This window comes from Entelurus aequoreus, linkage group LG24, assembly GCF_033978785.1.
Source record: "Entelurus aequoreus isolate RoL-2023_Sb linkage group LG24, RoL_Eaeq_v1.1, whole genome shotgun sequence".
Lineage (NCBI taxonomy): Eukaryota > Metazoa > Chordata > Actinopteri > Syngnathiformes > Syngnathidae > Entelurus > Entelurus aequoreus.
This window is the reverse complement of record NC_084754.1, coordinates 24,866,326-24,882,123: the sequence shown is the minus strand read 5'-3', so window position 1 is coordinate 24,882,123 and position 15,798 is coordinate 24,866,326. Positions and strand designations below refer to the sequence as shown.

At 36.8% G+C, this 15,798-nt stretch overlaps 1 protein-coding gene across 1 annotated transcript in view; it reads left to right on the top strand.

Moving 5' to 3' along the window:
- Positions 1–4,837: 4,837 nt before the first annotated feature.
- Positions 4,838–15,798, top strand: part of LOC133641469 (guanine nucleotide-binding protein G(o) subunit alpha-like) — a 163,016-nt gene continuing 152,055 nt past the window's right edge. Inside the window, exons 1-2 of the mRNA XM_062035208.1 lie at positions 4,838–4,866; positions 9,872–10,013. Coding sequence (XP_061891192.1) covers positions 4,838–4,866; positions 9,872–10,013 — 171 coding nt within the window. The remainder of the gene's footprint in view (positions 4,867–9,871; positions 10,014–15,798) is intronic.

The window sequence follows — 15,798 nt, the reverse complement described above, 5'->3', positions numbered from 1 at the left end:
TGATGATCAAATTCTCGATTGTATTTCAGTTAAGGGTGTGTGTGAAGTTTATTTCGTCCCTTTGAATGGGCATGACAGAAAATAATTGAGAACTACATTAATATAAATTACAGTGCACATCTTTAAACCTCTCAAATAGTCATTGTTGCTATACATTGAGAATGGTTTTGATTCTTGTCAAACACTGTGTTGAATTGTAACTTGATTTTAGGGACACTCTCTGTATCACTCTTATGCAAAATCATGTAATTACTAAGTCTGTGCTGATGAACTAAATTTAATTAATGAAATAAAAAAGAAACATGATAACTTTGGCAACATTGATAAATTGCCATGCGCGTGTGTTTGCTTTGTTTGTCTCTCACTTTCAAACATGTGTAAGAGGCTTACAACTAGTTTACCTGGAAACAGTTTTACTAAACTTGAGCTTGCAGGTAAAATATCGTAAAAGAAGACGGGGGACAGAGGGTGTCTAAATCAAGTTTAAAAAGCTTCAAAATATGAAATTGTTTTTTAAATTTATCTTGAGAGTGTATGTATGTGTGTTGCTTTCGGCACATTTATCTCCTGCTCAGAGAGAAATATTGTATTTCTAAACATAATATAGTGAACCTAATTCGTAAAGTATCTCTTGTCAACTTGACAACTCTTGTTACTTTCAAAATTAGTTTTATATATGCAGTAGATATCGGCATTAAGAGATTGTTAGGATATACAGTATTTCGATTATTTATCAGATGTATTATTATCTATTAATTTGTTGTTATTCTTAAAAGAGGGACTATGATTCGCTTTACAAAGCAATTAAAATGATTTTAAAGTTATTATTCATATTTTTGGTTTTGATGCAGTGTACGGTTTATTTATTTATTGTTTTATTAGTAAAATTTTTAAATAAAATGTAATATGGCAGTCAATCAACAGCTCTTTTTTTTAAATTCTGTTGTCCTTTCAAAAGTACATGTAAATATTGTGTGGAATTAGGGCTGGGCGATATATCGCGGGTTTGTCTCTGTGCGATATAGAAAACAACTATATTGTGATATTCGAGTATACGTTCTCACGCAGTTGCTTTTAGCTGCGGGCATTACACTGCAGGCTCTTCCCACTCTTTCTTGTCTCTCCTTCTCACATAGACATAAAACAAGCGCACCTTCTTACATACGTCACATACAACGTCATACGCCCTCGCGTAGTAGAGAGGTAGCGGCATGGTAACATTAGCTGTGATGCTAACAGAGTGATGCGAGTGGTAATACGAGAGAAAGAAGGTGCAAATCTGGTAACAAATGAAGGAAGAATTAGTTACCAAGAAAAACAGCACGGGGTCCATCGTCTGGCGGTGGTTTGGCTGCAAGCGGGAATACGTCGAACATACAACCGTAATATGTCAAATATGAGGCAAACGCGTACAACAAGTAGCAGCTCTACTAATGTAGCATCATTTGAAAAGTCACCTGCTAGAGAATGAAGAGTGCTTGAAACTCTGCATGTCAACATATCCGTTTGGTGCCACACCAACAAAATGCCGAAGCAACCATTTCCACATCAACACCGTATGAAAAAAATTGCCAAAAACAGAAGGAGATAACGTCCGCAGTAACCTACCACATAGCGAAGGACATACACTATTTGATGTCCTATTATGCAGCTCATTTTTATTTGACACTTATTGAAATATCTTGTGTGACATCATGCACAAAAGTGCACTTTATTTGTTTTAAACTATTGTAGTGGCGTTCTGCACAAAAAGTGCACTTTAATTTAGTGTTGTTTTGATATGTCATCTTAGTGACATCATGCACAAAAGTGCACTTTATTTGTTTTAAACTATTGTAGTGGCGTTCTGCACAAAAAGTGCACTTTAATTTAGTGTTGTTTTGATATGTCATCTACTATGGAACAAACTGGACTTACAACACAAGCAATGCCAAACTATTAATCGATTTAAACTATTATACAAACATGGGGTCTGGTTGAAATATAGAGATGAGGGTCTTTAATTTGACCTGCTGTTGTACTCTGTCTCAAAGTGTTAACATGTGCTCAATGTTTCCTTACCATTATTGCTATGTTGTCTATTACCATTATTGGCATTTTGTCTATTACCATTGTTGGCATTTTGTCTATTACCAATGTTGGTATATTCATTATTCCTACATTGTTGATACAAATTATTGTTACAGCGTAATAATTATTGTTATCTGTGGTAATGCCACTATGATACGACATCTGTATTATAATCCTTGAACAAAGTAACAGTGAAACTCATGTGAATAATCACTGAATGGAGAACTGGGGGTGGGATTAAATAAATTATCTTCTTCCCACTCCCTTTCAGGCAAAACTGGACAATCATGCATTACATACTATACATTACCTTTTGCACTATATTAATTTATATTATTATGTGTTGTCAACTTTGCACTTTTTTATGTCATTGCCTGAAGTAAATAAATAAATAAAAATAAGGAAATAATCTTAGTGACGTCATGCACAAAAGTGCACTAATAGCTTGTTTTAAAATGTCTCTGACAATCTTGCACTTTCTGTTTTGGAAATTACATGAATGTTTGTGCCACTGCTTAATAGCTGTTTAATAAATACCGTTTTGGTAAATTGGCTTAGTTGTGATTTCCCTCTCTGCATGAAAGTTTAAAATGAGCATACATTAATGCAGTATGAACAAGAATGTTTTAATGTAGACACGTAGAATCATCATACTGGTGTGATTATATGCATCAAGTGTGAATTCAAGGCTAAGGCAAAATATCGAGATATATATATCGTGTATCGTGACATGGCCTAGAAATATTGAGATATTAATAAAAGGCCATAGCGCCCAGCCCTATGTGGAATATCATTTAAGCTAGCTGAATGCATTCCACTATTCTGTAATATTTACAATTAAAGCAGGAAATAAAACACAACAGCAATAGTTTTAGCAATATGTTAATTAATTTAAGCATATGTGTTTATTCATTTGTACAAGTGGACAGCACGGTGGGACAAGGGTTAGTGCGTGTGCTTCACAATAAAAAGGTCCTGGGTTAAATTCCCGGGCTCTGGGTCTTTCTGTGTGGAGTTTGCATGTTCTCCCCGCAACTGCGTGGGTTCCCTCCGGGTACTCCGGCATCCTCCCACCTCCAAAAACATGCACCAGGGGATAGGTTGATTGGAAACACTAAATGGTCCCCAGTGTGCGAATGTGAGTGTGAATGTTGTCTGTCTATCTGTGTTGGCCCTGTGATGAGGTGGCGACTTGTCCAGGGTGTACCCCGCCTTCCGCCCGAATGCAGCTGGGATAGGCTCCAGCACCCCCGCGACCCGGAGAGGAACAAGCGGTAGGAAATGGATGAGATAGATTTGTACTAGTTACTTGACAATAAAATACAAAAAGACACAATGCGACATTAGTCAACCTAGTTAGGTCTAAAAATAGAAAAAAAAAGATGTAAGGCTTTATTTCCACATGCTTAAAAAAGCTTGTGCCTGAAGTTGTCTCCACAGCCTGGATATAAGGTGCTCTCTATCGGAGGAACAAGAGGAAGACCCGCTCGAGGTTGCTCAGCATTATGATAGTCAAAGTCTCGTATATTAACACACATTTAGGTCAGTCATGTCATGCCAAGCTTTACATGTCTTGTGTTAATTGTTTTAACTGAATAAATATAGCTACAGATAAAGTCGCTCTCAAAGTACTGTTCCATACAGAGTTTTGCCAAACATCACGGCCATATCATGGATAATTTAAAAATGCATATTCACTTCATGTACCGCTTATACTATATACTGAAAGTGTGGCTCGGTTAACACAAATATATACATTTAACTTGATTTATAGATCCCCTCAGTTTTTCCATCTTCTTTCTCAGGCCAACACGGAGGTGCTTTAATTTCCTGTTTAGACTATTGTAATGCCCTGCTCTCTGGCCTTCCCAAAATGAACATCAGAAGTCTACAATTATTACGAAGCTCAGCTGCACACTTACTGACGAGGACCAGAGGGCGGTAGCACATTACACCGGTTTTAAAGTCGCTACATTGGCTCTTAAGGGTCGATTTTAAAGGTATATTATTAGTTTAAATGTCTTAATGGCATTGCGCCTTCTTATCTATCGGACCTGCTTTTACCGTATCAACCCTTGCGGATCCTGAGGTCCTCGTGCACTGGCCTTTTAGCTTTACCAAATACCAGAACAAAGACCCATGTTGAGGCGGCATTTAGCCACTATGGCCCCCACCCGTGTAACAGTTTGCCAGAGACCCTCAGGACTGCAGAGAGTGTTGAATAAAAGAAAAGAAAAAGAGGCTGAATACACACTTTTTTCATCAGACTTTTCACAAATCATCTGTTATTTATTATCTTATTGTGTCTTTTTTATCTTAATCATTAATATTTCTACTATTAGTCTCTGCATGTTTTGATTTTATTAACTTAATGTAATATTTATATTTAAATTTTTACATATATTTTATCATATGTTTTATAATATATATATATATGTATTTTTTTTTTTTTTTTTTAATTTAAATTTTTAGAATTTTTTTTGAATTTTTTTTAAACAGCGTTAATTTGAGTTATTCTCCAGTGTGAATGCCTCAAAGGTGGCGGTTCACTTCAAATCCTTAGTGCCATGCCGTGTTTTGTTTTTGCCTTGTTATTGTCAATATGTGTGTGTGCGTGTGTTTTCTACTCTTCTTGCTATTATTGTTATGTTTTTTTGTTTTTATGTTTTTTTTCTACAGCACTTTGTGTTTGCCACTTGCCTTTGCATGAATAGTGCTATATAAATAAAGTTTGATTTGATTTGATTAGATAACGTGTTTTACCTGCATGCCCAAATCTATTCAAACTGCTTCCAGGTAAACTAGTTGTAAGCCCCGCCCACAGGCACCCGCCAATCAATGCCTTTTAATTGAAATTGTAACATAGAGAAGTGAGATTGTAAAAAAGAGAAGCAAATGTAAATAAGGTTGAAAAGTTTTGGGGGAAAAAAACTGTGAAACACACAAAAACAATAAAAGTGTACAGAAATATGAATATTGGCATCAAAAACATGTCATGATACAAAAAAATATCCACCAAAAATATTGTATTTTTTCAATGTTTGTTTTTATTTGTTGCCAATATGACTTTTTCTACAATGTATTTTTTTTTCCGATACCAAATCTTACTGGCAGTGTTTTGGCTCCATGAGTAGTCCTACTAACTACTAACAGTACCAGATAGAGGTGGGAAAAATTATGGATTTTCTGATGCATCAAAATTAGATTGGTGGCGATTCAAGAATCAATGGAGAAATGGACAAACATAGATTATTTATGTATATTATGTAAAGTAATAGAGACAGTTCTAAAATGGGGCATAAATACTAATGTTCTACAAACCTCAGTCGTAGGTTTGGTTCTAACTAATCATGGGGGAACCATTAGTTAACATTATTTGAACTTTGTGTGTTAGCTGGGTTAGCGCGGACACCCATGGAGGACAGAGGAGAAAAGGACATGCTATGCTTGCTGCAGCGCAAAGTTAGCTTGAATGTGAAGTAGTGCAACAAGAAAAGAATAAATGCTTTGTACATTTCAACAAAAGGCTAAAAGGAAAACCGTTACAACAGAGAGTAACCAGGGACCAGAGACCGGAGACAATATCCACACAGTACGGCAACATGTCTGTCAGTTATAAATATGAAGCAGATAGACGACACACATCTTTGAACCGCAAGTTTATGGGGGTGTCTGAACATTATGTGGTTTTAGAAGGCACAAAAATCAAATCAAAGGATGCCTCCTCACCAAGTAACACATTTTACTTATTTTTTCTAGTAGGCTACTACCCTTCTCACGGATCTTGTAGTCATTTATATTTTGCACATTACCATACAAAAAACGGAAATGACACTTTGCTGCATTTGTCAGTAGCCAAAGGAGGAGCCTAATATACATAGTATTAATATTTAAATGTAATACATTGAGAAGATATAATAATATACGATACAGTAACAATATTCCTAGTCACGTCCGTTGTGTCCTTGGGCAAGACACTTCACCCTTTGCCTCTGATGGCTGCTGGTTAGCGCCTTGCATGGCAGCTCCCGCCATCAGTGTGTGAATGTGTGTGTGAATGGGTAAATGTGGAAATACTGTCAAAGCGCTTTGAGTACCTTGAAGGTAGAAAAGCGCTATACAAGTATAACCCATTATAATATACTAGGGTTGTTCGGTCTACTGTACCGCTGTACTAATGAATTAAAAAAGGTACTATACTGTTTTGAAAAATACCGGTACTATACCGGATGGCGCGCGGAGGCACACATCGAGAGTCAACATCAACACACCCACCGACCACTTGCAAGCAGGAACACTGTGGAAAAAGAAGAGGGAGAATGGACGTATTTTGGCTTTAAAACTGGTTTAATTTCTGGTTTAGTATATTTAAAACATGTAAACAGATACAATGTTATAAATCATATAATAATTACATATGTTAATTTCTCTTTACAACATGTTCGAAAATAATTAAGAAGAAGCAAAGCTTATTTAATCCTACCCTTTTTCAAGTCATAGCAATTACTAACATATTTGTTCACTTCCTGTTCTGATCTTAGAATTGTAACAACAGTTCTCTTATAGTTAAGCCGGTCATGATTCACGTATGAGTTGAATATCTCATTTTAAACAAAGATGTTTATCAAGATTCTTCTTCCTTGTACTTTCTAAACACTTGTAGTTTGTACAGCCTCTTAAATTGGATCATATTAGTACATTGTTTGACATCTTTGCATAATCTGTTCTAAAATTTAATTCCACATGCTGACATGCTAAATGTCTTCAGTGTTCAGCGTGCATACACATGTTTTAGATTAGATTTTTCTCTGAGGTTATATTTACCCTCTTTATTTTTAGAAGAATTGTTGTACATTCTTGGGTAGCAGGTTAGTTTGCTTTGTACATAATTTTAGCTGTTTGCAAATGCACCAAAACATTGAATTTCAACATTTTTGATTAAAAAAATATAGTGTTTGTATATTCTCGATAACCTACATTATGTATTATTCTAACCGACCTTTTTTGTAACACAATTGGTGAATTAAGTGTACTATTGTAATTATTTTCCCATATCTCTACACAATAACTCAGATACGGTAACACTTACGAGCAGTGGAGTGTGCAGGGATTTTTGGTCCAGAACATATTTTGCTTTGTTCATTATAGAAATATTCCTTGCCACCTTGTGTTGTATATTTCTTATATGCGATTTCCAGTTCACTGAATCAGCTATTGTTACACCCAAACATTTGATTTCTTTCACCCATTCAATGTCTACTCCGTCTATTTGTATTTGTGTTTGACTTTCTTAGCATTACTAAGATGACATTTTACTGAGATTCAAAGAAAATCTGTTTTTAACAAACCATCTTTTTAATTTGTTTATTTCTTCTTTTAATATTTGTATTAGCTTCTGTGTGTTTTCTCCTGAACAAAACACAGTTGTGTCGTCTGCAAACAAAAAAAGCTTTAAGTTCTTTGTAACGTTACAAATGTTGTTTATATATAGATTGAATAATTTTGGTCCCAGTATTTCAGTATTTTACACACTGTAGGTGGATACAATAACTAACCGCTACCAGCAAGATAGCGCTTCTGAATAAACAAAGGGTGGTTCTACATAAATATTGATTGTCACGATACCAAGTACAATAGCCGTATCTGTTTAATACTTTTGATTTTCACACAATTTTTTGTCTTTGTTATGTTTATAAAATCAGGAGATATGTCCTAGTACACAGGAAGACTTTAATTATTCAAATGTATGACCCCGTAACTATTTGGTATTGGATTCATACCCAAATGTGTTGCATCACCCACAACTTATGTAAAGTATCCAAACAACAGAATAGGTGCTTATTAAATTTTAACAGAAGTGTAGCAAGAACAACACAGAAAGTAATCAGATATTAACAGTAATTGAACAAGTAGCAAAGGGGTTAGTGCATCTGCCTCACAATACGAAGGTCCTGGGTTCGATCCTGCGCTCGGGATTTTTCTGTGTGGAGTTTGCATGTTCTCCCCATGACTGCGTGGGTTCCCTCCGGGTACTCCGGTTTCCTCCCACCTCCAAAAACATGCACCTGGGGATAGGCTGATTGGCAACACTAAATTGGCCCTGGTGTGTGAATGTGAGTGTGAATGTTGTCTGTCTATCTGTGTTAACCATGTGATGAGGTGGTGACTTGTCCAGGGTGTACCCCGCCTTCCGCCCGATTGCAGCTGAGATAGGCTCCAGCACCCCCGCGACCCGAAAGGGATAAGTGGTAGAAAATGGATGGATGGATGAACAAGTAGATTAATAATCCATCCATCAGTCCTTTTTCTACCTCTTGTCCCATCATTTTGACAAAATAATACAATTGGAAATGACACAGTATGTTACTGCATATGTCAGCATTTAAATCAGGAGCCTTTGTTACCCGTTTGTTGACTTGCTCCTTAGAAATAAGTTGTCTAGTATGTTAACTATGTTATTTAATGTCAACATTGTTCTTTGATTTCAATAAGAAATGTATGTTTAATGTACCAAAAGATTTTATGTTAAAATGTAGCCAATAATAACATTTTTTGAAAAGTATCCTGTGATGTGGTGGCGACTTGTCCAGGGTGTACCCCGCCTTCCGCCCGATTGTAGCTGAGATAGGCTCCAGCACCCCCCGCGACCCCGAAGGGATTAAGCGGTAGAAAAATGGATGGATGGATGGATCAAAATACTTTTTTGTACCGATACAGTTACCAAAATGTAGATATCGCGACAACCCTACAATATAACAATGATCCATCCATCCATCCATTTACAATATAATAATTAAAGATGAACAAATGATCCATTTATAATCGATTGGTTGACTTGTGTTGTGATCCGCTGCGCGGATCGTGTTCTGTTTTGGGTTTTCGGGTCACTTGTGTTTTTCTGTTGTCTTGATCTTCTTCTAGTTCCTGTTTATGCACCTAAGTTTGTTACCATAGCAACTTATTATTTTCACCTGCCACGTGTGTTCCCTATACACACCTGTTTGTCATCACTCTCATTATTATATAAGCCTCCCATTCAGTCTGTCTTGCTTTGTAGTTTGTTTCCTTACAACAGATGACGACTTTTGTTCCTGCTCTGGCAACCTTCTAGCTCCCACGCTAAAGGCTCTGTATGTTTAGTGTTTACCTTCTAGCACCCACGCTAGCTCCTTTTGTTTCTTCCTTAAGTGCTATGAGCACGTTTTTGTTTGTTCAGTATTATTTATTTCTTAAATAAATAATTTCTTACCTGCAAGCTGTGTCCGAAGCCCGATCTGCATTCCTGGGAGAACGAACATCGCATGACTATGCGACCCGGTCGTCACAACTTGAATCGTAATCGAATCTTGAGGTGCCCAAAGATTCTCACCTCTATATTTCAGACAGATCGTAAGATCCACAGCTTTGAGTTACATCTCTATCTGGCTGTCTGTTTTGTGTCATTACTTGTATTCTTCTGACTGTTTGTCTGCCTAGCAAATTGTCTGTCTTTGGGCTTCGTGTGTGTCCTTACGTGGTTAATGGGATATTATATTTTAAACAAAAGAGCAGGCTGCTGCTGCTGTTTTTTTTAAATGTTATCTTTTTATTATTCGTCCCCTGTTGTCCGGCTCATTATTTTTTGTTTTACACCATGATATTTATTCAAGCCACCTGTGTTTCACCCTTATTCTTGTGAAAAGACTAGCATCATGCATCATACACGTTTAAACACAAAAAAATCCTATTTGAAATAACCTTTAAAACCAGAGTCAATTAAATATGCTCCAAATATGCTAAAATGTCTGTGTAATGTGTTTAGGATCATTCACGAGGATGGTTTCTCTGGTGATGATGTGAAGCAGTACAAGCCTGTTGTTTACAGCAACACTATCCAATCTCTGGCAGCAATCGTCCGTGCTATGGATACATTGGGACTTGAATATGGAGACAAAGAGCGGAAGGTGAGTTCTTGTCCTTGTGCATGCACCTCCATCAAAAATATGTGCATACTTCTGTGTGAATTGTCATGTGTGGTTAGCATTGTAAGTAAAGCTAAATGGAAACAACTGATCAGCCTGAATCATCATCAGTCTATGTTAAAGGACATAGCATTCTCAGTTACTGTTGTTTTCAGCTATGTATCTGATGTCCAGCTGTTATGTCAGGTGAAGTTCTCGACAGGATTCTGTTCCTGGCTTTGACCTTCTGAAAAGAATAGCATAAAGGAGAAGTCAACACTGCAAATTGAAACTTGTGGAATGATTTCTAAAAAACGTGATGTTATGACCTGCAGTGTTGGGTTAGTTACTGAAAACCAGTAACTAGTTACAGTTGCTAGTTACTTTATTTAAAAAGTAACTCAGTTACTAACTCAGTTACTTACACCAAAAAGTAATGCGTTACTCTGAAAAGTAACTATTTAGTTACTTCTGTTTTATTTTTATTGTTTTATTTTTTATTTTTTTAAAGCCCCCTTTAATGCCCTTTTAGCCTTAATTTCAGTACTGTTATTGCACTGGATAATAATACAATCTGTTGATCAACTTAAAATGCATTTGCATCACTGAACGCTGCTAAACCATGTGGTCTACATACAACACCCAAAGACAAAGATATGTTTCAAAGGACCAATTTGTTTCAGACCAGAACAAATTGACAAAACTATTTTAAATAGCTGCAACATAACATACATAAGTAACAAACAGCATAATAACAACATAGCTGTAAACCAAGGAAGGCACACACTACATACACAAAGCCTAACCAGGCGTTTTTTTCTCTCAAAGAATTTTGAAATAAAATCATGTCTGAAGCCCAGAACACTCTACACATTTCCCCAGTTTTAGTTTAGAGATAAGGAAAGATTGGCCTGGGCCACTAGGATCCCTCTTTATGTTTGTGAACTTTATAGTCTATACATTTAGAGTGATGTGATAATCAAACACTCTAGAAGTCTAGAATGAAAGAGTATATAAGAGAATTGACAGAGTGTGTACCTTCAGTGCTGAATGATGAGCAGAGGCAGAGTTTGGAGTGTTTTCTTAAACTGGCTTTCCATTTTTATGTCCTCACTGTCCACTGTGTTCAGGTACGTGAAAATGTTTTCCATGCCATTTGCTGTTTGATGCCCGATATCATGCTAATTAGCCGCCTGAAAGCGGGTGACTCCACTGTAGAAATAGCCTGCATGTCTTCTAGCACATACGGTGCAATGGCTCTATCAACTTTGTCCTGGCTAGCAGTCCCTCCGTTAAAATCCATCCGCTGTTGCTTGGATGGTGTTGAAGTGGCGAAGTGTCTCTCTCTTTACTAGCTTTGTCGAAGCATGTTGCTTTTGTAGGTGTTTCAGCAGATTTGAATTGCTGTTTTGGGCAGTAGATAGTATCGTTGATCCAAGACACAACTTACATTGAACTAAATGTTCTTTTCTTTGTGCTCGACAAAAGAAAAGTAGTGAGATTATCTCCATGTGAAGAAACTCGACATTGGCTGCGCCATGATGTCTTGTTAGTAAACACAGACACGCCCCCCTCCCGAAGCGCCCCCCCCCCCCACACACACACACACACACACACAAACACACACACACACACACACACAGGGCGCCTCTTCTGCAGCTCTCCAGTAAAACACACTCAGATCATCTCAGTTTCTAGCCGATACTACATAAAAAATAACGTAAAATAACGCAGTAACGCATCATGTAGTAACGGTAACTGAGTTACTGAATATAAAAAACAACGCGTTAGACTACTAGTTACCGCCGAAAATAACGGCGTTACAGTAACGTGTTACAAAGTAACGCGTTAGTCCCAACACTGATGACCTGTGAAAGGTTAATTAAGCTGTGCCAATATGTACAGAACGATATGATCTTCGACAACAAATCTAATCTCCAGAATAGTTGTGTCTCTTTGAATGAGAATTCGTATAAAGGAGCCTGAACATTTTGTCTAGAACAATGCCAACAAGCTACATACACCTACCACTTTGATCTTTGATCCTGCAGCTATTTGAGACACAGTACAATCGTTTAGATAGGTTCACAAAATATTTTTTCCGGAACACAACGTTTGACAAGAATTGATTTACAGCAGGAGTGTAATTTTACTTTTTTCCTCCGTTATATAATTTCATTCAAAATAAAATCAGTGTTTTCTGCAAGGCTGAAATCTGCGTGTGGCAATGGGCACAATGCATAATGTTCAATCATGCAAGTGGATTCAATTTTTATGAACACTGTGAGAGAGAAAAAAAGTAAGCTAAAACATAACAATCAAAACCTAAATGTTCAGTGATACAAATGCATTGTCGCTTCTTTTTTTAGTTGTGAGGAGCCCGCGGCAGGACCTTATGCTTGTTGAAAAGAGTTATACATGCTTTCATATTAGAGTCTACAAAAGTCTTTAATTAGACCAGAAACAGTTGCTAAATTTGTCACTAGTTGCTTTATTTGAAAAAGACAATTTAGAGTTGTCTGAAAACGTATACTACAAGGTTGATCCCCCTGCTACTTTTGTTTATTTTCTGGAAGACCTGGGGCAACCAAAGTTGCGTGGCGTTCCTACTCAAAATATGTTTGTAGATTTTTCTTTCAAATCAAGAAAAGTAAGTACACAAGGAGAAATTCAGATGTATTAAAGTTTGCACATTAGTGCTGCAACTTACGATTAATTTGACAGTCGATTAGTCGTCGACTATCTTAACGATTAGTCGACGAGTCGGATAATATAGCATACACATATTTAATGGCTCTAATTTTTCCATCGAATTCTAAATGCAGCTTAAGTTATTTTAGGCATGTGCTTACAAACAACAAAGATGACTAATTTATTCATAAATATTTATTTATATTGTAACTCATTCTGCTGTTACAAAAAATAAAACTACTATTAAATTGGTGGCAGCATGCTAAAACAGGGTTTAGTGCGTGTTCCTCACAATTAAGGATGTAACTGTAAATGATGTAATGGTAAACCGTGGTAAAATTCCGGACGGTTAGTTATACCGTTTTATTTAAATGTTTTATTATTGAAAAACCATGATTTGTTAATGCATTTTAGGCAACACTGCTTACTTCCTGGAAATGAAGTTGGCGCATGCGCACCAACGTCGTTTTGCTCGACAAAACATGGTGGAAATCAACTACACAGACTTTGCTCCAGGAGAATTTGTCTTTTGATTAAACAGGGCCGAACGCTTTGTTTCACTTTATTTCCCTCGCTTTAATTTCGTAGTGTAGAATTTCTGCATGCGTGCGCACTGCTGTTAGAGGGCGAATGTGACAATTTTGCAGACAGATGCATTTGTGCCACACTAAAAGTATACAGCGGAGGAGAAATATATTTTAAGTTTCTTTCATTTTCTTACCTGGTTACTCTTTGTTGTAACGCATTTCCGCCGGTGATGTGTCGGCTGCATGATGTGTATGTCTGAAAAGTCTTGCCAATTGTTTACTGTTTACTGGTCACTCGTTCCTTATCCAACTGCTACTTTGTCAGTGTTCCAGTTACAATAATACTAGCTAAAATGTTTTGTCATCTCATCGAATTGAATGCAGACTGAAGTATCAACACGCTGAGGTACGAAGATGGTGTATTAGATGCGGGAAGTATCACTCCAGTTTATTTTTGTTGCCCAAACTGTTGCACTGAACCACATGGTGTTGTTGGAGTTGGAAAAGAACAAAGCTTATTTATTAGACTTCATCTTCATTAGCCAAACTGCTTTGTGTTTTATATTTATGTCAAAATGTAAACACCATGTTTTTTTCTACGTTACTTCTGTTTTTGTTTTATTTCACAAAGTTCTTACTTCAAAAACCATTCATGCGACATGGCATGTTGTTAATGTTTTATGATGTATAGTTAATTCCTATACAACATATTTCTGCTCAAACTCTTAATGGATCTGTTCCGATTCAGCGTGTACATGTACATACATTAGTAGTGTAAATTTACATAACTTATAAAAATACTTCTCTCTATCTATCAAAATGTAAAAATAGAGATACAAGCATCATGTAATGAGAAAACGCTGACATGTTGATACTATTAATGAACAAAAACACAAATATGTGTTTTTAAATAATTGGATAACATTTATCTAGAGCAGGGGTCGGCAACCCAAAATGTTGAAAGAGCCATATTGGAGCAAAAATACAAAAAAAAATCTGTCTGGAGCCGCAACAAATTAGAAGATATTACATACAGATAGTGTGTCATGAGATACACATTGAATTGAGATGACTTAAAGGAAACTAAATGAGCTCAAATATAGCTACAAATGAGGCATAATGATGCAATATGTACATATAGCTAGCCTAAATAGCATGTTAGCATCGATTAGCTTGCAAGCCATGCAGTGACCAAATATGTCTGATTAGCACTCCACACAAGTCAATAACATCAACAAAACTCACCTTTATGTATTCACGCACAACGTTAAAGGTTTGGGGGACAAAATGAGACAGAAAAAGAAGTGGCATAAAACACGTCCTAAAAAGTCGGAGAAAGTTATACACTACGGTGAGTTCAAGGACCGCCAAAATTAGTAGGACAAAACGGCGCTCGCCAAATACTCGAATCAGTGAAGCATGTTTAATATAAAGTGTGCTTTATAACAATTAGGGAGGTTTGTGTCATGTTTGTCCTCCTACAGAAACCATATTAAAACAAAAACTTTTTTTTTTTTCCCCTCATCTTTTTCCATTTTTCATACATTTTTGAAAAAGCTTCAGAGAGCCACTAGGGCGGCGCTAAAGAGCCGCATGCGGCTCTAGAGCCGCGGGTTGCCGACCCCTGATCTAGAGCATTTTTATTAGACATTACAAATTACATGGTGTCACGTTCACATCCAACCCCAACACTGTTTTACCTAACATAGTGAATATTCGTGATTAACAATCGTGTTTTCAATATTGATCCAAATAATCATTATTATTCATAATCATAATCATAATCAGCCCTTCGTGTAAGACTAGCTCTCATATATGGACACTATTTTTATCTATATGGACAAAAAGTCCAATTACATCTTATGGCCATCAGGTGCCATTTTGCACAATTCTTACATTAATGTTATTTTGTTTCTGCCATATTACTTTGTTTATAATGCGTGTGTTGTTTTCATGTGCAAATTAAAATTTCTAATTGACGTCCATGAAAAACAGTGTTCTTATCTACAATAATGTTTTTCTTCAAAGGAAATATTTTTTTAAATTTTTTTAATAATACTTTGTTAAAAGATTTCAGTATAAGTACTTAACATTTTGAGAAATACTGCAATATTATTGATCAGCGTGATAATTTTGGTCACAATAACTGTGATAAGAAATGTTCATACCGTGACATCGCTACTCACAATAAGAAGGTCCTGGGTTTGACCCCTGGGCTCGGGGTCTTTCTGTGTGTAATTTGCATGTTTTCCCCGTGACTGCGTGGGTTCTTTCCAGCTCCTCCAGCTTCCTCCCACCTCCAAAGACATGTACCTGGGTATAGGCTCATTGGCAACACTAAATTGGCCCTAGTTTGTGAATGTGAGTGCGAATGATGTCTATCTGCATTGGCCTTGCAATGAGGTGGCGACTTGTCCAGGGTGTACCCTGCCTTCCGCCCGAGTGCAGTTGGGATAGGCTCCAGCCCCGCGACCCCGAGAGGGATAAGCAATAGGAAATGAATGACTAGATGGAGAGTGAAAGTAGCCCTGTGCTTTAGCGCTGCACGTTGTTGCCAATCACAACTCAGT